This window comes from Thunnus albacares, chromosome 2, assembly GCF_914725855.1.
Source record: "Thunnus albacares chromosome 2, fThuAlb1.1, whole genome shotgun sequence".
Lineage (NCBI taxonomy): Eukaryota > Metazoa > Chordata > Actinopteri > Scombriformes > Scombridae > Thunnus > Thunnus albacares.
Window position 1 is genome coordinate 31,408,055 of NC_058107.1, and position 23,600 is coordinate 31,431,654.

The 23,600-nt window shown below is 37.6% G+C and overlaps 1 protein-coding gene across 2 annotated transcripts in view; it reads right to left on the minus strand.

The window, feature by feature from the left end:
• The window catches only part of ksr2 (kinase suppressor of ras 2), a 104,116-nt gene that overhangs the window by 68,608 nt on the left and 11,908 nt on the right, over nt 1–23,600 (minus strand). For both annotated transcript variants that reach the window (XM_044330428.1, XM_044330418.1), the window contains exons 2-4: nt 20,052–20,192; nt 19,048–19,198; nt 3,283–3,784 (exon numbers count right to left, since the gene is read on the minus strand). In XM_044330428.1, the coding sequence (XP_044186363.1) occupies nt 3,283–3,784; nt 19,048–19,198; nt 20,052–20,192 (794 nt within the window). The remainder of the gene's footprint in view (nt 1–3,282; nt 3,785–19,047; nt 19,199–20,051; nt 20,193–23,600) is intronic.

Sequence of the window (23,600 nt, forward strand, 5' to 3'; positions counted from 1 at the left end):
ACCAAACCTGAGTTTTTCTTCCAACATGGTATGCTAGGTATTGTTCCACATTCATCTACATAGTCTCTGAGCTGTATTGTGCTGTGATAATGAGATATTAGGTCATATCTCATTAAGATAAAGGGAGAAAAATGTCTCTTGGGGTCAGAGGGTAATCCCTGGTTATTGTGTCCTGGCCATAGTGCCAGGCAATTAAGCAAGAGAAAATGAGGACCTGAAGAGCACTGTGAGCTTATTAAAATCCTGAGGTTGGTATTAGGTAGAAATATGGGTAGTATGGAGGGAATAGGGTGTCATAGAAAAGCAGCCATTAAAGTATGAAACAGCCTTTTGTAGGATATTTTAGATAGTTTTTCAGGGTTGGTTTGCTCCAGAGAACTTGTTTTTCATCTCAACACTGAGCCATAAAGTGAAACACAAGGAGAGGAATGGTAATGCTAATGCAGGATGTATAAAAATGTAGTACTTCAAGGCTTCAAACTTCAGGTATTGACTCCTGCATCAAGAAAAAAAAAACAGATGCCGTCTTTGCAATGAGGCCAATTCCTTTGCGCATACAGAAACAAACCAGTGCATGCGCCTCATGCCAGAACTGAACCACCAACTTGATACTTGCCAGCACCATCCTCCGACCAATTATGATGTATTATGAGAGGTATTTGGCTATCAGAGAAGCCAGCAGATCTGCCCTGTCTCGATGAGTTGCAACATTTCCAGGCACACACAGGCCATTGATTAGAGAGGCTCAACTCACAGCCTGCAGTCTATCAGCGCTCAGGGACCGGTAATCAATTCTCTAATGCCGTTTGAGCCTATTCACTGCAGCTATGATCCACTCCTCACTGTGCAGATACACATACACACGCCCACGTGCACGGATATATGTGGATGTAGCCCAGTCCGCAACCAAGCACACACCAAATATAACCCAGATGGCCATCGTAAAAGCAGAGGACAACTCCCAAATATTAACTTACCAAGTGTAGCAGTGATAGGGCACTGTCATCTAATGGCATTATCAAAATGAGTGCAGCTCTCCTGAGGCAGACTCTGGTTCCTGATTACCTAGCAGTGGTGGACCCTGTTCGTGGCCAAATCTGATCAGCATAGCACCAGATGCACGCATCGCCGGTCAGGAACTCAGCCTCGAGGCCCCTTATCTCTACCAACAGACTGTTGGTTCTTTATGGGCAATGATGTCCTCTTAGGAATTAATCTGATTGGGCTCTGGTGGAAGATTATGTTGGAGTAAAACTGCTGAAAGGAAAGGTGGGGCACCAACTTCCTTTCTGTACTACATAGATCAGATGGAATTACGCTGTGAGACCTTGTACAAATCAGGTGAGAGAGAGTGCTGAATCTCTGAATGTTCGCTTCAGGCAGGCCATCTGCTGAAATTGACTGACCAGCGCTAACTTACAGCAGAATATGGTCTCTAAGAAACTTTATAAATAAGACCATTGAGACAGTCACACAGGAACACTGCAAACACACCTGACAGAAGTGCATTGTGCTCCTGCTGTAACCAATAAGGTGCCTCATGATAACACTATAAACTAATTATGTATTAATTATATATATTATATATTTAATTAATAAAAATGTTTCTGTAAATAATGCACATTGATGTTTATGTCTGTGCTAATTAACATTGCAAAAAAAAAAAAGAAAAATTGAGAGGAAATGGGGGAACATTTGTGTGCGCTGCTCTTGGATTTTTTGTGCAATAACCCTGTCAAAACCACAAACCAAGAGAATGCCAGGTGTAGTGTTGACCAATGAAATGATCCCCGCCTCCTTGTGGAGCGTTCGGTAGGGGCGGTTGCTCTGTAACCAGGTTCATCCACTTCTGCCCTCCATGGCTTTATTAAATGGACTTCCTTTGCTTTCTTTACGACTTTTGAAATAAAGGACATTTAATGTGGCTATACTTTTTACAATAATAGCTACATATAATAGTAGCCGTAACGCACACCGGCCTCCCGTTGATATGCTAGAGGAGAAAACGACATCACCTTCATGACTCAGGAATGGGAGTCTAATGGATCCCCAAAGTCAAGGAGCTCAAATAAGTTTTTTTTATTTTAAATGTGCTATTATTTCCTTCAAATTGTATTGATGAAGTCAGATTTGCATCAATGATAATATGCTTGCCTTCCAAGTGTTGTACATTACATGAACACTGTTGCTAGGCAACTAACAACAAAATGGACACTGTAGTGTTTCTTTTATTTTCTTTTATTTCTTCTATTTATTCCAATTTATTCCAATCTCAGTGAATGCTACAGCACGATCACTGGAGATTGAGATACACATTTAGCTACTCTTAATTTCTCTGGGTTTGACTGCCCTGCGAGTCATCGAGTCAGCAGTTAAGGTTTAGGACCTGGGACAGGTCTGCTTTCTGTCCCCAGAGTAAAAACTAGCAGTGTTCAGTTTTTTTATGCTCCACATATCTGGAACAAAATCCCAGAAAACTGCAGGTCTGCCGCAACTCTCAGTTCTTTTAAATCACACCTGAAGACTTTGCTGTTTGCTGCTGCCTTTTATTAAACCAAATTTGAGAGTTAATATTTTACACTGCACTGTAACATTTATTCTCTTGTTTTATCTGTATTATTCCCTTTTAGCTTCTTTTTATTTCCAAATTTAACACTTTTTAATTGTTTTTATATGTCTTTTTACTTGTGTTGCTTTTATATTCTGTTTTGATGCCTTTTATGCTCTATGTAAAGCATTTGCCTTGTTGTTGAAATGTGCTATACAAATAAACTTGCCTTGTCTTAATAGTGTCTGTGATGCACCTTTTTCTTCAAGGATTTCCTCAGCTTTATCAGTAACAGACCCCTTGTTGTTCAACTGGAAAGCTGAAACTTAATGTTTGTAATGTAACTAGTAAACATGTAACTGATTTAATTGTAGATATGTGGATATGGTACCTGCAAGTGGGGACGTGTTTCCCATATTTACAATATATGAAACCTTTCTGATAGAGCAGACTTTGAATGGAAGAATATATATAACCGCTCATGAGGGACGCTCTAGGAAGTAAGTGAATGCGCCTCAAAGAGGTAGGGATCATTTGACTGGTCAACACTACACTTGGCATTTTATTGGTTGGAGAAAATTTGACAGGGTTATTGCACAAAAAATCCAAGAGCAGACATTTCACAAATTTGGTGTTACACATTTAGTGTGACACTTATTTTCATTGGAGACTGGATTAGGCCTTTAACTAAACACACATTTCCATTAAAAAATCCATGAGAGAATAACACTTACTTTGGTGTCTGGGTGTCATCCAAGCGGTTCCCCAGCTGGAACTCATGGGATTTGCTGCGGTGCAGTGCGGTGAAGCCCGGCAGCAGATGGATGAGCTTGCGGCTTGGCGGAGGAGGCGTTCCTGGGGCCTTCACTTTGTTCCTTCGCCGCATAGGGGGAGTGCCAGGAGGTGTCATGGTGTTGACCACCAAGGGAGTCCGAGGAGGCGTGTGGCCAAAATGCCTCTGGCGGGGTGATGGGGGCAGAGAGCGATGACCAGAGTCCAAGGGAGGGAAGAGCCCTGTGGCGGGGCTGTCGACAGTGAGTCGATCGGCGTACAAAGGGGGGGCCAGGGCCTGGGGGCTGTGGCACATGTGCTGGTTGTACTTGGACTGGACTTTGGGGCTTTGGGAGAGCTGGAACCGGATCCATTGACTGGCCTCTGGCTGGCACACCGGAGTGTTTTCTTTACCCGACTCAGAGGTGGGCCACTGGATGGACCAGTCCTGCTTTGCCTGGCTCCCTGTCAAATGAGAACAGAGATACAGACTGATTTAAACACCAAAGATTGCAACATACTGCATAAAATATATGTTAAAGAGTCAATTCACCCAAATTTTAAAAAAAGGTAGATTGTCTGAATCCTTTTACAAAACCATGCAGATAGTTTTATTTGCCCAGGTTTTGAGATTTATCTTTCTGCCACCGCCTCATTACAGTGAACATGAATGGAATTGTATTTGTGGTGCTCACAGCACTGAAATATCACATTCAGAACAATTCAATGACAACATGTCTTTCCAGAAACAATGTCCAGGTTACTCTGGATAATCCACAGACCTTGCTGTGAAACTATTTTCATCTGAACTACTTTCTACAGAAGAAATAGTCCTTCTGTTAGAAATAGAAATCTGTTGAAAGATGTTTCAGTTGAATTTAAAATATTTGATTGATATTTCATTGTAGATACACTTTATTTCATATCTTAAAACCTGGGCAAAAAAACCAAAACTTGTCTGCATGTGTAGATACCACTTAGGGTAAGAGAGGTTTTTTTTTCATAATTTGGGTGAAAATTTAGGTGTAATATGGTGTTATCAAGTTAAAGTTCTCACCATGCACTTAGTACTAAAACATCTATTAGCTTTATATCTTGATTGCAGCAGTTAGTAATCTTGGCAGCAGGCGGACATTCAGGACCAGCAAATATGCTCAATTTGGGTAATGAAAAATTAACTTTGCTGTTATTTGATGCAAATGCATTAGTATTGCAGTAGTATTCAAATATGCTGATGTGGAGCGGATTAAGCATGAATGGATTGAGCAAGAGAGTGAGAGAAATGGAGGAGTGCGCTAAAACAGAAGAGCAAAGCTGCATGAGTCATAACACAAGCCGACTTCTGCCGAAACGAAACTTTTAGTTGAATGAGAAAGAAAGAACAAGAGAGGCGAAAAGCTTGAACATAAGCAGCCAAAATCAGTGTTTTTGAGCTCAGACGACAATACTTTACCTCCGTTACTGTGCAATTTATCCTCCTCAAGTTGTTCTTCAGAAAGAAACAAAAGAAGAATGTTTTTATTGATGTGGCAGAGACACGGCTGAAATAGTTTGAAATATTCTACTTGTCTTTCCATTTGCAGTTATGCATAGCCAAAAGGCTGTTCAGCAGAAAAATATATATAATGTTGGTGGAATCGATCCTGGGTAGCAGCAGATGCAGTATCTCATGCATGACTGAGTCTCGGCAAAAATGACCCCACAGTCTTCAAAACTGCTACTGACTGTCAAGCTGCCATATATGCAAATTTCTGTCAACAACCCTGCACTTTTCTCTTTTTTTTTTCTCCTTGTTCATGTGTCATTATTTTTCCTCCTTGTGACATTGTCTCTAAGGAACTATAAGCATCAAAAACACAAACTTCAAACACAAAATCAACACCAGCAACATCAAATGAACCACGAAAAACATAACCCGTAATAGGTCCCAGTGGAATTTCTAAACTTGGGGGGGAAAAAAGCCAACAGCTTTTTCCACTTTGTAATGTTATAAAGAAAGGGCCGCAAGGAACGAAGAAGACGGTTGCAACATCACAGGGGACGTAATATATGAGAATTTCCAAGGGTCTCATTTTCTTTTTTCAAATATTTTTAATAAACTTGACTGGAGGTTCTTAAATTTATTGTTAAAGACTCCAAAAAAAGCACACATCATGTTGAAAGTCTGCAGGTTTTCATTTGCCAGGGGTTGAGTTTGGTGCAAACAAAACATTGCAAAATGTTTTATTTTAACAAAAGTACAAGTGTATTGAGTTTCCTGATAAGTGTAATTGTAACAGTTGCTAATACAGCCACAAATAAATGCAGTTCTCTGTGTCCTGTTTGAGTAATTAAAAGCAAAGACTAAAATGTATGTTTAAGAAAGCAAAATGAGCCCTATGGTGCACTGATGCTTTCACTATGAATTGAGTAAAGAAAAGTGAAAGGAGTGATTTCAGGCATTCACATACAGTAGTAAAGTCCTGTTTTTTGCATAGACAATGTTAGGTGACTGGCTGTTAGAGCACTTCAAGGCTTAGATGTGCATAAAACTCTGATGTTGAATCATCAGTACAAAAGATAAGCAGCCCTTCTAGAAAATATCTAGTTCATTGATAAAAAAAAAAGTGAAAGATATGACTGTGTACAAAGAAACATAAGGAGAAAAGGCCAATTCAGTAAGAAACATCCAATCACCCAGCTTGAAATTAAATTGCACGCACTGCTAATGCCTTACAGGATAAAAACACATTTCATTGTTATATTACTATGTAATGTAAAAAAGGTTGCTTACAGAGAATAGACCTTTTTCACAGCACATATTCACATGTCATACCAGGAAAAGCACAGGTGTTACTAACAACATGAATCATGGCTGCAATCCATTTGCTTGTGCATGTTTCAGGGCACTCGTATTGTGGCACTGCAGTTCCCTTCAGTTCTAAGGAGCATTTTAGTGTCTTTTAGTTCATTCTTTAGATTTTATGGCCCTCAACTTTACTATTTTGGTTCAGTCTCACCACTCTCACTAACCTCTGGTAAACCCACTATACCACCCGCCCAGAGCCAAACGGCAGACAAAGTTAGCGACTTACTGGTGGACACAATGGAGCATTTAGAAGCTAAAAAGCCAAGTACCTTCCTCAGGTGAAGGAGACCAAAACAGAGTTAAAGTTTCATAAATATTGGACTTAAATTTGTCAAGTGACCAGAAACACAATTTCAAATGATTTCAACTAATGTTACTGTATGTCTTTTAAGTGTGCAAATAGGCAAATGTTTGCTAACGTTTGTCATGCTACCATAACCTAAAATGGAAATAAAATGGCTTCTTTCACTGCCCCAAGTGGACATTAAATCACTTCACTTTGATCAATTTTGAATGAATTTAGTAGGAGATGGTGGTGTTTTGATCCACATTACTTTAAATCACTTCACTTTGATCAATTTTGAATGAATATAGTAGGAGGTGGTGGTGTTTTGATCCCACTTACAGCAACAAAACCTTCTGAATTTGCCACAACACAACTTTATACCTAAAGGCTTCTTCTCCAAAGCAACAGCTGCTGAGTCTCTTGGGTATTGTAGCATTTAAAGACACAATACACGATTTCTCAGAAACACAGTTATCCAGGAGTTACCACGTTGAGGGACATTGATAGATAAGATATCTAATACCTCTAGAACCAGAAGCTACTTTCATTTTGCAAATCTATAGTTTGACTTACATTATGATACATTATACAAACAGGAGCAAACGTATGATAAAGGCTGTTGAAACTTAGTTCCTGCTCTGTGACTGAAGTTTTCTCATCAGTAAATGTGATGTTGTCTTTGGTTGCCATGGAAACCTGCTGGTTTTCAGCACTACATGGCACATGGTTATCTATTCCCTGCGCGTAAAAGTTAATGGGAAAAGTGAAAATATGACATGGTAAACACAAGAGATTGATTTTGAAGACATGCAGTCTTATTAATACTGTTTGCTGTCATTTTTAATATTGACTCATGTTCCAGAAATACAGATCACATTTGCAAGTATTGATTAGTCTCATGAATATAGGCCTACACCCTATTAACAGCACACAGCTGTAATTCACACCTATGGAGATTAGCCAGTTGGGTCCTCTTGAGTCAAGCTGTTATTGGTGCTTTGGCCTCAGTGTGACTCTGTGAGGACCACACTTAAACTGTGCCTGTACCCACATTAAGAGGACCACATCTCAACCCTAAAAAACCCCTTCAGAAAGAAATCAAGATGCAAAAAGGATGAGTGGCCCCAAAGAGCACTCTTCCACAAATGTAGGGAGAGGAGCCTCCTTTATTAGCATGAATAAAACCACAACAAGCCACTCAGACATTTAAAAGTTCAGCTCGATCCCACATGAACGAGTAAAACTAATCAATGGCCGCTGGAGAGTTCACACCACCGAGCCTTGGATTGCAGATGGGAGGCAACAGAAAGCTGATTGCTTTTGATCAGGTCTAGAGGCGTTTAATACCTGACACACAAGATGCCAATTAGTACTGTCCATTTCAAAATTAGTACCTAGCTAAATCTAACAAGATGGGCTTTTTGATGTCGAGTTATCGCTTAAATTATTTAAAAAATACTAATTAAATTATGCATTTCGCTTTGGTAAATATATTCTTGCATGAGGCATCCTCACTTTAAAATGCTTTTGACAGCGCTTATCAAACTGATACCCAAGTGAAATGTCTGTGCAAGAGAAGCAATGAACTCGAATCACACTCATGAAACTGTTGCTTCAAGTAATGAGTCAATTCATCAAGAGCGCTAGTATCTTAGCAACAGCTTCAGCAAAATAGTAACAGGACTTGTCTTATGAATTTCTTGTTTCACATGATCTCACCTAAGCAAAAGCCTCAGGCAAACCAAAGACAACCCACTGCTAAATGAGAAATGAGACGAAGAACACAGACTGAGCATAAGTTAGTAAAATTTTAAGTATTTTTTTTTTTAGAAGTTGCTTTTCATGAGGAGTCCTGTTGTTTATCATAACTTCTAAGAGCTAAAAGATGTTTCCAAAGGGCAGAAGCTTGCTGATGATTCCTGTAAAAGCATTCCTATTCCTATTCCTATTTCTAGTCCAGTACACAACCCCCCATAAAATGGCTAATTGTAATTTTTTACACTTGGACAGAGTCAGACAAGCTGTTTTCCCCTGTTTCCAGTCTTTATGCTTTGATAAGCTAACCAACTGCTGGCTGAGAGTGGTGTTGATTAGTACTTATCACAGACAGAGGTAAAAAATCATTAATTAAGGTATAATTGAACATTTTGGACTGTGAACTTATTTTCTTTCTTGCGAAGAGGCAGAAAACCAGCATTGACACTGCTTAGAGACTAACATTTTTTATATTTCCGGTTGTGTATGGACTAAAGAGAAAAGATACAAAGTGTTAATTAGTGAGCTTCAAACATGTTGTAGATTGATTTTCGAGACAGAGCCATACTGTCGCTTCCTTCTTCTAGTTTTAACGCTAAGATAATGGCCTCCTAGCTCTAGCTCTCGCACTTAAAGTCACTCACCACTCAAAGATGTGTTCTGCTTATTATTTCTTCAGTTGGATGTTTGAGCTTCACTGAGCAGAATGACTTATGTGCAGAGTTTGATACTAGAAAGCTGTTTTAACAAGGTAATACGAATTCTTATTCAAAACAGAGTACTTTTATGTATCTTAAAACATGTCTGGAGGGGGAACTTGGTCTCAAATCAAATATTAATGACCGAATAAACAAAAGCTTAAAATCTTATTGGTATTACTTAGAGTTAAGACACTCAAACACTTTAATCTACACAAAACTATATAATCTACTCTATCGTGACTGTGTTTGTGTGATTAGATTGATTAGATTTGATTGACAGGAACCAAACAACCTTCCAACTGTCATCAGACTCGAATTCAAATGTTTCTAAATCCTAATTGGAGCAAAGAGGAAAAACAGACAAACAGTTACTTTTTATGTAAAATAACCAAATGTGTTAATGCGGGAACAATTACTCATTAGTTAGAATCTGACTAAGAAAATGTGTTTTCCGCTGTCTGTAACACACACATGAGAGTGGTATCCATCTTCTTCTCTAACTCTAAATAAAGGTGAACAGAAAGGAAATAAACAAATTTACCAAAATGTCAAACTCTTCCTTTAATGAATCCTTGTAGATCAGTCTTTCTATCTGTGTATGAGCCAACACCGGACCGTCTTTATGCATAACTAGGTGTAATTTGGGAGCCACATCATCAATCTTCCACTCTCTTCTCCCCCCCCTGAATGACTCGCATCTCCACATCAATTGTCACGCCAAACAATGCACCTAGAGCATTTACAACTGATTGTCCTCAGCAGTGATTAATGCGAATAGCACACCCTAACACCATTAATGGGGCAATCTTAACATGCGGCGAGGCTTTGAGAAAGGCAGATAACAGCCTCATAATTGAACTAATTACCTCTAGATGTGTTGCCTCTTTGGGCTAAATGGCAGTGAAATGCCACTGAGACAGTAGCTGGTCAATCTTACTGCCACTGTAAACAGGATTTGGTGAAAGGGCAATGGCTAAGCTCAATATATGCAGTGTGCCTTTTTAAACTTGACTCTTTTGAGTTGAGGGATTGTGGATATTCTTGCAGTGTAATCAGTAGGACTCAAAGTTAGACTCAGCTAATTAGTTAGCAGCCAATAAGGACCACCCAGGGGTCTTCAGGAAGATGGGTGCTGGGGGTTCGGTCAATGCTTCTTGTGGTCGTTCTCCTTCCCTGTCGCATCTGCTTCTCTCTTCTTGACGTTTCTTCTTCACCGCCTGTCGTCACCACTCCTTCCTCACCCTAATTTTCTCTCATGTTATGCCATGTCCCTCTTTCTCCACCCCCCCCTCACTCCCCCCCTTGACTTTCCTTTCCTCTCCTCCTCCGATCTGCTTTCTCGCATATTCTATGCCTCCCTCTCCTCATCCTCTCCTCGTCTTTTTTTTTTTTTTTTTCTTACTGATGGCATTTGAAGCCAATTAGGTGTTTATTTGCATGTGAAGCTGTCTCAAGGCTGAGCATGGGGACATTCCTCTAAGCTATCAAAGATTACAGAGGAAAGGCACAGAGGAGACCTGTCGTGCTAAGCAAAGATCAACACTATTAGCCTGATCAACAGAAGGACTCATATTCAAGAAATTCTCCATGTGAAAAAACGTTTGTATGAGTGTGTGAGCCTGTGCGTGCGTGTGGACTTGTCTAGAGGGGCGGGCTGGATAATGTGTGTATATTGCGGCACAAAGGACCGACCGGCTGCCTCCGAATTGTATGACTCATCCTCATTGCAACTCGTGGACTGCAATCCCAAGAGCCTGTAGTGAAAAATTCTATTAACTTGCATTAGTTTCCTTCCTCCACCATTACACCACAGAGAAACATGCACTCACTTAGGATGCTCTCTGTTTCTCTGGTTATGTGATGTATAAACTGCCTAGACTGTAAAATATATGAATGTCTGCCAATTACATAATTCCTGATGACTCACAAACTGGAACAACATATTTTCTTTGAAAAAGCATGAGCATAATCTGTAATCCTTCTTTCTGCTCTCATTCATAATGGTTGAATATATCAGTACTTTAGCAACAACCTCCAGATTTTTTTTAGAGAAAAATGTAACATATAGTATAAAGACTCCAGATGTAAGAACATCCTCCGCTTCTTGCTTAGCAGTGTTTAAGTGCTAAATGCTCTCATGGGGCTCTGTAACCCCTCAGAAACACATATAATTTCTCTACTCAAGCAAATCTACAGCACCCATACAGGTACACGCACAGATGTGCAAACAGCAATGCTTCGAAGCTATGACACATCTCCCTCTCCAAACTCCATCATCTGGGCAAGAATATGAAGAACAGTCCCGCACGCCCTGTATTTCTCTCAGCTGAAAGTGCCTCTCACCGCTCTGTGTGGTGGTGGTGGTGTTGCTGTGGTGCATTCCCACATCTCCAGCCAGCCCCCCTTTTAGAGAGCCCATTAGTGGCTCTGTGTGGCCAGACCCTGCCTTTGGAGAGTCAGAAAAGAGGCAGGGAGGTAGAGAGGGGTGTACGGATGAGGCGATGGGAGTGAAGAAGAGTAAAGAGAGGCAGAAATGATAATGATAAACAATAAGCAGGGAGGATAGGAAGAAAAGAGACAGAAAGAGAGGAAACAGGAAACGATGAGGACAGGCATTCATGGCTGATTTATGAAGAGCAGCTGATGTTAGATTTTTATAGCAGTTTCTAGTCTAGACTAAGATGTGACCCTACTATAAAAAAAACTGTGCTTTACCTACAGTACTAAGTTTTTTTTTCCAGAGCTTTCAGTTGAAGTGGCTTAACTGTCATCACCTGAACAAAGTACGGCACTTCAGTCATGTGATAACAGGTGGTTGTACATGGAAAGGAGATTGTTTTTCTTTTAAAGATAGTCTTTGGTTCCATCATTCTCAGATCGCCCACTGACTCCCGGTCGATGACTTTGATGCCTTCCGGTGTTGATTCAGTCTCTTATCCAGGATCTTTGTTTTCCCCACGGCTGTCATGTGTGATCAGGTGTTTGCTTTATCTTCAGGGTGTGCAAGTCGAGAGCTTAAGGTGTTGAAAGGTTTGCTGTAAGTGCTGACTGATCTGAAGGTTAGGAGAGGCGAAACTTGAACACTAGATATTGTGATAGCCCAGACATGACAGGAAGTCCTAATGGGATCCTCCTGGTTGTCCCTGTGTCCATTCTGATCTTAAAAGGATTGGTTCACAAATTTTCAAGTCTGTCCTAACACAATAGTAAAGTACCCAAATGAACACTGTTTTTTTCTTGCTGTAATCATTTGTCCTGTTCATAACGGCCATTAAGAGTTCCCTTCACAATGCACTTTCAATGTAAGTGATAAGAGACAAAATCCAGTCCTCCTCGTGTGCAAAAATGTATTTGAAAGTTTATTTGAAGCTAACATGAGTCTTCAGCTGTCCAAATTAAATCAATTCAATAGCCTTCAAAGTTAACTCCACTGCAGCTAAACAGGAAAACAATGTCCATCAAGACACAGAGATTTTTTTTTTTTTTACTAAAATGACTGTAACTGTGGCAGATATCCACTTCATTTGACTAACTCAGATGGCTGAATCTTCATATTATCTTCAGATAAGCCTTTAAATAATTTTTTTGCTCCAATCAAGGGCTGTGAATTTGTCTCCCATCACTTACACTATAAGCACATTTGGAAAGGCCAGCATGAACAGGAGAAAGTTTCAGTGTTCATATGGGCACCTGAGAATTGATTTAAGATAAGACTTGAAAAGTCATGAACCTATCCTTAAAGTTTGTGCGGGATTTCTCTCACTTCTCATCATCCACTCTCTGTGCCAGATCAAAACCAGTAAAAAGGCAGGGAAGGGGTTGAAGTCAACCAGGAGTCAGTGGAGACAGGGACTGAGCTATCTCCATGACAACTCAGTAAACTCCATCCACTGAAGAAGCTACAGAAAAAGCTAGTAGGTGGACATTAAAGTAAGATATTATTATGTCAAACCACTGTTTCCGAGGCCAAGAATGAACTTTCACACTCAGCAATCATATAACTGTTAGAAATTAAATGTCAAGTCTGAGATGTTAAAAGCATAATGCAGCCCTGTTAAACAGCTGGAAAGTGGTAAAAAAAAAAAAAAAAAAACAGCTACATTTTAGGAAGGAGCTGTTGGCAACTAAATCTATTGTACCTGTACTGTATCTATTTCAGGCTGGTGGTGAGAGAGGGCAGTGAGGTCAGATGGGGGGTTAAATAGAAGAAGACAATTACCAGATGGACGAATCTCTTCCATCCCCGCCTATTGTGGTTAGATTCATGTGCTATAATTGTAGAAAGCTGGTCGGGGCTGGTCTGGGCCTCTTGGACTGACTGGCATGTAACAAAGATCAAGAATGAACTTTCACGCTCTTTCACGGATTGTCACATCTACTTTATTCTACTTTACTTCTGCACATTTGCATTTGTGGTCAGTCTGAATTGAGGCATTTCTTTAGAGAGATTACTTCTTTTTCTCAGTCTCTCAGTTTTAACAGTTTCCCCACATGACTGATATAAGATTTGTTGTCATGTCACATTTTAATTTTGCACGAGGTCCAGATTGGAATAATAGGCACTCGTCCTGATTAGAAAAATATATACTAGACGTCAGATGCAAGAGACAAGAATTTGATTTTTTTTTTTTTTGTTCAGCTGCGATGTGAACACAGCCAAAGTCCTAGACAGTGATGGCAAAAGAGAGCTGGTCTCCAGAGACGCCTGAAGGCTGACTGGTCTGAACCCAGCTGGACTGAGGCATGGGCGGCTGGGACCGCCTGACGGACTCTGCCAGGGGACGCCTGCCTGCCTGCCTGCCTGTCTTTCTGTACAACATCTGCCTCTGTCCCCAATCAAACCGATGAGACAGAAAGATAGGAAGGAAGTTCGAGAAGCACACAGGAAGGCGAGCAACTCAAGCAAACAGACTGACATACGAGCAGAGTGACCAACAGAGTATTTCGAGAGGACAGCTAAGTATCTGCAGCCTCATAAAGAGCCTGGTTACTTTGTTTTAAACAAAAAAGCCTGAATGTCTAGTAAATCTTAATTCATTACAATACGAAAATTTAAAAAGTGCTTTGAAGAACAGCCAAGTTAAAACTCCTCTAATAAAACCCTCTTTTAATAAAGCACAGGTTTGTTGAGGGAACATTGAAGAAAAACTACTCATCAATTTAATTTGCTTAATTATTCAGCAGTGGCTTCTGTCTGAAAGGACATCTGTTACAGAACAGAGTGTGTCTGTGTGTGTTGTGTGTGAGTGTGAGTGTGTGTGTGTTTGAGTGGGAGTAGAGGAGAAACAGATATGTTATCAAACGGATTTATAAAAGGTTGTTACTAAACCTAACGACACAGTTTTAGTGATGCTCTACTGCCCCCTTGTGGTAATCTTGTATCATTGCAAAAGCTGTACTCTCAAAGACTGACAACAAAAAGTGGTCTGTGATGCCCCCTGGTGTGCAACCATGGAACAAAAAAATAAATAAATGCACTTACAGCATCACAACAGTATAAAGCTTAGCAAAAGTGACCATCTTTGAATTCATTCCTCAGGAAATGTGTAGGAAAAGGAAAGGTTATACACTGTGAGAAATATGTGTCTACAATCAACAAAAACACAACATTGGTGGATTTAACACAACTTGATTCCATAAACCATCAAAAATTAAATTTCAGTTTGCCATCAAACATCACCTGAGCCGATAAAGCAAAGTTAGCCTCAACATCAGTTTCATCACTGCATTATTTGCAACATAATTGCACATATTTTAGCCTTTACCTTTAATTAGATTGATATGTATATTTTACAACATTCTTCCTAGTGCACATTTACCAATTTATAATCCGCCACGGCTACAGAAACACTAAATCTAAAAAGAGTCTTTGTGGCTCAACATGTTTCACATGAACAAAGACGACTTTTAAAAACCTGTCGTAGGAATTCATTTACAGTCTCCTTCTGTAGTATGTGGAAGCTTTTATTGGCTTTATGATATTATAGAGAAACCATTTTTCTAATAAGAGGTTAGAATCTGTTCCTACTGTATTTGTTTAGTCACCTGGCAACCTGGCAAACATGAGGTTAAATACAAGGTTTTGAAAGCTTTTTGTTTCCAGAATTTAAAAAAATTAGAATAAAGCTTTACTTCAGTTTAGTCCAAATAATAAATGACTGTAATGGAGTATTAATGAATTTGTAATTTACTTTACAAACCAGTTTCTGTGTAACTGGGCCTCATCACACCAGTGTTAACTACAACTGGGTCTTTACCAATGAGAATTAGCGTTAAATTGTGATGTTTAAGGATTCATATTTAACACCTGTTCTGGTTCTGCTTCTTCTTAATATAACACAATAAATATGTGTTAACATAAACACAAAGTGTGTGTAGTTGTCAGCATCTCTAATCCATATGGTGACACTGGTTAATATATAGACATGAAATGCAAAAAGTGCACTCAAGACAAAAAAATATAGCTAACTTGAGCTGACTTTTCTATGCAGCACATAGTTTTCACGTGAGCCGTTAGTGATTTTGTTTTTATATCATCACAGTGTCGCCTGACTTCACAACAGAGAAACTCATTTATAGTTTAAGAATAAAGAGACCACAGTGGCTGATCATGCAAATGAAACAGTGCCACCTACAGCGGCTCAACCTAACAGAAATTCCAGTATTGTACTGGGACCACTATTTTTAATACGTGATTTCTTGGAGGGAAATTAAAAACATGGCGACTACAGAAAATCATGAAAAATGAAATGCTGTTCTGACTGAAATTAGAAATTCAGTTTTTCATTTTGGTGACATCCTTTGAATTTTTGCCCTCCAACATAAAAAAAAAATACATCCAGTCAAACATTTTCGGGCCTTGTTTTTGTAGTCCAGATATAAAGACATAAATAAAGATATGGTACACATATAATAACATCTAACAGAGGTATTAGTGTAAATTTATGGATTATATGCCGGAGAGGTTGCCAGTTCAGACTCTCTCTTTTCTCCCCTACACACTCCTGCGTTGTTTAGTTATTTTTCTTTGTTCCACCGTACAACACTCATACAGCATACACTCACTCATCCACCACCTACATTTCTGATCCTACAGACCCACCAATTTGTTATTTTGGCTTGTTTTGAGTACTTTGTTTTAAATAAATTTACTTTTAATGTATGGAATACCTGTGTGACTTTCCTTTTTTGCCACAGTCTAGTGCCACGCTGTGACAAATGAGGGGCTCGTCTTAACAGTTTTTGGAGTTAACTGGTAATTTTGTTTGGTTTGGTTAAAGTTATTACCTCTTATTGCAAGTAGACTTCATTGTTTGCAGTGTTTTCAGTGAGTTGTAGTAACGTGGTTTAACTGTTTTTCTCTCTCTCACAGTCTTCATGAGCAGAGTTTGATGATTGTGACTGAAGTGCATAATCATTGGTATTGGTCTCTGGTCCGCCGGTACCATGTCCAGAGTTTGCAGTAGTTTGTGAATGAGATTGTAGAAGTGTGCTAAAGAGAGTCACTCTAAACAGATATAATCAGTTGCATTAAGTATAGTTAGCCAGTGTCTTGTATAGTTGTGTTGACGCTTGGAATATTAGTTGTGGGTGTTTGATGAAAGGAGAGGTTGGTTTGTTTCACCAGATTGCATGTACTCTAGTGATTTTTGAGGCGCGTAGCAGGTAGTACCGGCTGTCAGGTGCACATTCAAAGCGGGTTGTCGGAGCTTACGCCCTGATTAGGCTGTAGGACAGGTTCCCTTTACAATTTGTTTGGGGGGAATTTTTAGTAAACATATTAATCTGAACACTAATAATCTCTTTTCAGTGTATGTAATTCTTTATACATCCCATCTCACCCACTATATCGCAGTATCTCACATATGTTGTGCAACATTAACATATTATTGATTTAATATTGAGCTTATATTTATTATATTTTCATAATTAATCAAATTAGGTTAAATTTGTTGTTTTATCTGGTTTCTCATCCCTGTCAATTTCTCTTTTTTTTAAGGTTAAACTCTTTATAAATAAATATAAATCCCCAAAAATAAAAGCAGCCACTCCTGCTCTGCATCTCATCTCATCATATATATCATCCCTCACTACAAATCTCATTTTCTGCATTCATGTTTCACATGTTATAGAATCATCAGCATGATAATGAGGTAATTGCTCTGTCGGTCATTCTGACTACAGAAGGATGTAAACAAGCATCCTACTCCTGCTTTTTTTTCATTGTACAAACAGAATATTTGTGAGTTTTAAATAACCACTCTGGCTTTGGCTCATTAACTACAAATTGTAAATATTTTACATCACTTCAAACCATTTTTCAAGCAGTACTGTTGGATTTTAGTTTGATTTCATTCTGACTAAGCAGACATTGATTTTGATGCATTTCAGCTTGTGATGAAATATTATGTAATATATTCAGTGGTGGAAAGTACATTTACACAAGTAGTGTACTTAAGTACAACTTTGAGGTACTTGTACTTTACTTAAGTATTTCCGTCTGATGCTACTTTATACTTCCATTACACTACATCTCAGAGGGAAATATTGTACTTTGTAATACACTACATTAGTTTGACAGTTTTAGTTTAGATTTTACATAAAATAATATATTTTAATACTCTAACTGTTGTTTGAATTGTCACTCTTTTATTTTCTTTTTAAAAAATGTGTTATCTTTGTGTCTTTGTGTGAAAGGTGTTACACAAAACATAAAGTGTACACTTACATATAATATAATATGATGCAGTACTATTACTATGAATCTACACAAAGTATCTAAAATTGGCTCCACATCAATAAACTACAACATTAAAATGCTTTCACATGTATTTGTTAATGATAGAAACAAACAATATAATATATTATAATAATATAACACAGTCTGGATGATGAGTATTTTTACTTTAAGTACATTTTTCTCATAATACTTCTGTACTTTTACAGTAACATTTTCAATTCAGAAGTTTTACTTGTAATTGAGTATTTTTAGATGACAGTATTTCTACTTTTACTTAAGTAAAGGATCTGAGTACTTCATCCATCACTGAATATATCACAGTTAGACTCACCTTATTTGTTTTTCTAAGTAACATTATTGTGTGTGATACATACAATTTTGAAGTGTACTTGGGGCATTCAACAATGTTCAAAAGTCTGAGATTTAAAGAATGTAAAAAATTAATAAGCTATCGTGAGGAAATCAGACATGAAGGACAAGCAATATGCAAAAAAACAAACAAACAAACAACCTTTTTATGAAAAAGATTATGTGACTTTGTTTGTCTTTAACATTAAATAAGTTGCAGTTCAGCAGGTGATTGTCAAGTTTCAAATGTCATCCAAGTATCCTTGAATGCACCAGAAGGAAGTTTCCACATCATTTTCTACTTTGAACTGAATTACCCCACGATAACGCAACTTTGGTGAAAATAAAGATTTTTTTTAATTATATTGAATATCATGGATTATACACCTAAAACAATTTACATTAGATTTCCACATCATGTTGAAATGAACTGAAACCAATGGCAGCCTAGAAAACTGTCAACATAAATGTGAGGTATATATTATTTTCATTTACTAAGATGAAACTACCAGAATGGGCCTAAAATTTTGTACCAATCATCTACTTTGGTGCCTCTCTCATTTACATATTGCATCATATTAAATGCTGCAATTAATTTTCACACAGTATGAAAAACAGCTTTCACTGAGCAAAATCATCACCGACAATAAATGTGAAATTTTATTTTGTTTTTGTCAAATATGTTATCTTATTACGTTATCCCCCACTTATAGTCAATCACCCAACACCCACAGGAGGAAATGGAGCTCCCTGCTGTCAGGAAATCCCTCGAAAACACAGCTTCTTACACACTTTATTAGTGCATTCATATTCATCAATTATTTTAATAAAAACATGGTCTGTTAACTTGCATAACAGATCATTTCACGCTCCTTTCCAAACTGAATTTCGAATAATTGGAGAAATATAATTTACGCTCAGACACTAAATGGCGATTACTCAAAAGGACACAAGTATTTTCATTTAAGGACATTTTATGTGTGCACACAGGTGTTTCTATAGATATGTGTTTGTGTGTCCTCATCTCTGTGTTTTTGGGGAAACGCTTACCGAGCTGGTGGGCCTTTCTGAGGCAGGAGAGGGAGGCGTTTAGTCGGGCGCACTCCTCTTCGTTGGCACCGAACTTCTGCAGCAGCTCGCACACCTGCTCCTCGCTCATCTCCAGCAGGCCCTCAAGAGTCATCTCGCCCGGGCTCATCTCCTGCAAAACACACACACACACACACACACACAATGACATACAAACAGAGATACACATTAAGATTATATATTAATAAATGAAAACACTTGGCTTTAAGTTAAAGATGCACTGAAAAATAATTTTGGCCACACATTGCAACAAAAGGAAGGTGTGTAGACAACCTGAACCTCATTCAGTGATTATGCTGTAAGTGGAAAGAGATCATTGACTGTATAAAAACTCTGACACAGTGTTTGTGTCCAATATCATAGGCCCATAGGTCTCTGAAAAGAGGTTTTTAAGCTTTAAGCTTTACAATCTTTGTCACTTGAGACAGAAAATCTTTGATTAAATGGAGAGACACCTGAATTGGAGCACCTTTATTCAATCACTAGTGACTTGGAACAATGATTCTCTAACTTGACACAAAGACAAAAATTAAAGGAAGTAAAATCAACTATTAAATACTAACCTTCTTATGGGAAAAACTATAAATAATTGTAATTCAAGAAAGTAATTTTCAAGCCAGCATCTAGTGGCCATTAGAGTAGCAGCTTAATACACTAACAACGCCTTAAACATCAATTGTTGTAGCAGTTGCTGCTTCAAAAGGAGAAGACAAAAATGAAAGAGACACAAAAGGCCAGTAATAAACTGAACCAACAGGTTCAATTAGGATCTAGTCAGAAAAAAAGAAACTCAACTTTGATTAATAGAAATTAAACACTAACCTGCACACAAACCTCAGACACAGCATGCTCTTGTGTTAGGCAGTAATCACTTCATACCAGATTTTTCATTTAAGCAAACATTTAAAGACCACATGTTATGATTAGGCAAGATTAAAAAAAAACTGTGTCTGGGCAGCGTTTACCTGTGTGACCTCTTTCCTCAAGTTGACGATGCGGAACCAGTGGCCGAGGCGAGGGAAGTCCTCCAGCTCGGCACTTCGCTCCTCTAAGGCCACTTTGCACTTACAGGACAGCTGGCGGCTGAAGTACTTGACCAACTTCCCCTGGGAAGGAGAGGGACAAACACAGTGAGGGAGGGCTCCAGAAAACATCATGTTTTCTTTAATGCTCACTAAATCTTTTCTATTCTTATTTTTTTCCCCTTTTGTTCATTTAGGTTTAGGTTTATTGACAACACTGATACTGATATATTTAATACACAACACATCATACTTTGTCAGAGACCGGACGATAAAGACTTATTTCAATTGTTGTCCCTGGTATTTCAACGGACATTTAAGTAACTTTTTTAAGTGAGTTAAGTAAATTTTCAGCAAAAATGGCAAAATTAACTGATTTCATCATTTTTAATTAGAATATTTTCTAGTTTTCCCTGTTTTATATCATTTTAAATAGAATATCTTTGTGTTTTAGGCAGTTGTTCCAATAAAATAAGACATTTAAAGACATTATCTAGGGCTTCCAGATAGTGTGCTGGGTATTTTTCACTGTTTTCTTTCTTTTATAGACCAAATGATTAAAGTAAATAATAGGAAAATTAATTGATAATAAATTAAGAACAAATCATTCATTGTGGCCCTAATAATTTGCAACATTTGGAAAAATTATGAAAATGATCAGTTTGTATACAAACAAGTACACATTTCCTGCACAACATAAAAACTGTCTGTATTGTAGTTTTTTTACACTTCTGAAAAGAACAGACTTAGGAAAAGAAATCTGATGCCGTCTGAAGAAGTGAAAACATACCTTCAACTAGCAGAGCTGCATATTTCAAAGACAATAGACTCACTTCTTTCACTTTTAATGAAAAAAAACACAATATTTTAGGACTACAGTATGAAATGTGTAATTATTAGTCTTCACTTAAATCAACAAATGATCAAGGCAGAATAACGTTTAAACTGTAATGCTGCTTTGCACAGAAAGAGATTGTAACTTATAAAGTCAAGAAAAGAATATAGTATATTATAAAGTCAAAAAATCATCTTATTTTCAATTATCTTCCTATAAGATGTTTGGCTGGGTAGAGAAAAAGTATTTTTTTCTTTCTGTTTTTTGTCTTTTGTCAGAAACTGCAAAAAGCTCCAAAGATCAAAGTGGATTGAAATAAAACTTGAAGTTAAAGGAAAAGCATCCACCATGTTTATAACATACAGTACAGTTATTGTCCTGATAGACAGTAGTGAGCAGCAGTAGTCTCACAGTCAGAGATGTACAGTGGTTACTGTAAAGTCACCGAAATCCCTCGACAGCCTGGATGAATAAATGTTACCTCTGTTAAACACCAGTGCAAACATCACTTAACACCTGTTCCAGTGGTTATTGGTTAAAAGCTGTGGTTATACTGGGAGGCTTCTGAGACTGACACACATGAAAGTAAATATCGATAAAAATATCAGCTGTTAAACTGGTAGGACACACTCTCGGACTAAATAATTTAAATTATTCTTGCAGCATGTGAAAGGATTGCTTAAATTCATAAGTATTTTAAAACCATATGATATGATAAAATCACAAAACCATGGATATTGCACACATGAATACATTTTTTTGTGATATTATAATTTTGGGGGAAAATACTTCTCAAAGAAAACTGTCAACACGGAGATCAGTGACCTGACTTCGTTCCTAAAAAGCGATTGATTCATCTGTTTGTCTGATTTTATACGTTTTTGTTTGCAGCTTTATGTGCTGTCGTCTCCCCTACAAGAGATTTCTAAGATTAGTGGCTTAACAGGTTAAATTGTTTGTTACTATTTGGACAATGGGGACAGTTTTTGAGCAACATGATCATCAAAATAAAATAGTTTTACTGGTACTAAAACTATCAGCCTGTACTTAAGTAGATCATTTCTTATACATACAAATAATTGAGTTACTTTACATAATGTAATAAGAGTACCTGTTGAATAAATGAATCTTTATTTGATCCTAAAATGGACTAAGACTTATAAAATCAGTATAATCTTTGAAATTATTATCAAAAGTCTTTCGTAACTTGATTGATTCTGGTGTATTATCTTTCAAGTGTGAGTGTATATGTGTGTTTGTGTAGGTGTACCTGTATGTACACTCACCAAGCACTTTATTAGGAACACCTGTGCAATCTAATGCAATCCAATATAACAGCTATAGCTATATATTTATTAAAACATATGCGTATGTATTTCATTGTTATTATCATTCTATTTGTAACACACTAATCTCTGGTTTTGACGAGAGCTGTATAAATACACTTTATTATTGTGAACATTGTTATAAAGAACTCCTCAAGCATCAAAAGACATGAACACCTTCTTCTCTATTTTATTCTTGATTGTAACTTATTTGGTTCTGGTCTTGGACGTGACCACCTTTGAATCAGGTCTTGACTCAAACTTGACCAGACTTGGTGTTGGATTTAATTTGGAAACGGTGGTCGAATTAGTATTTACGCAGCCATAATAAATCTCTAATATTCTTCTTGTAGTGTCCCTCCTGATGTTATCAGACTGAAGCATCACGTTTCCCACAAATTTAAATCCTCTTCCTTTTAAGTAGTCGAAGAAATAATTCTTATTTTCTACTCGATACATTTTGTATGAAGTAAAACTATATTTCCTTCAGGTTTTATGAGCCCTGGGGATCATTCACATGCACACTAATAATTAGCCTGATTATCATCATATTACATCCTATGAGGTCATAATCAGTGTAACCATAACCCTATTAACACTTTTTGAGTTACTCAACCTTTCAATTATGCTGCCGTGTTCACATTTTACTTCCATTTAATTGACGCATTAATCGTGTGCTCGTGCAGGTCAGAGATGTGTTTCTTGGTGAGCAGCAGCGGGAGAGGAGGGACTACAAAAGACGTTTCATGATGGACCAAACAAATGACATGGAAAAATATGACAGCAGGAAATAAAATTATTAAAATAGCAAATTAACCCGACTGTCGAGTAAATCCATGAGAACACAGGTGACTGTGTGATCATGTGAACGCTTTTATCAAACTATCACTACAGCGTGATTATTCAAGTGTGTCAGTGAATATAACAGCTACATGTGTAAGACATGTTTCACAAGGTTTTCATGCAATATCTTTTTTACTTTTAATTAACTGAAAGTTTTAGTGATGATCATTTAGTGGTAGGTTCATGTATTTATATCACACAAGGTCTTATTAAATATTTTTGAAAAAATTGTATTGTATTGTATATTTCTCATACTTCAAGATGAAAAATCATGAATTTAGCATAAAACTCATATTTTTATCATTTTAATCACAGTGCTCTGATTGATACATCATTATTTACTTATTAATAAAAATCTGTGCTTACTACAGTTTTTTTTTCAATTACAGAAACATATATTTGTAATTAGTCCGCTATTTTGGATTCTACATGCTTTACCACTGTCAAGACAATAAGGTTTAATCTCTCTAGTAGCAACAAATAGTTATG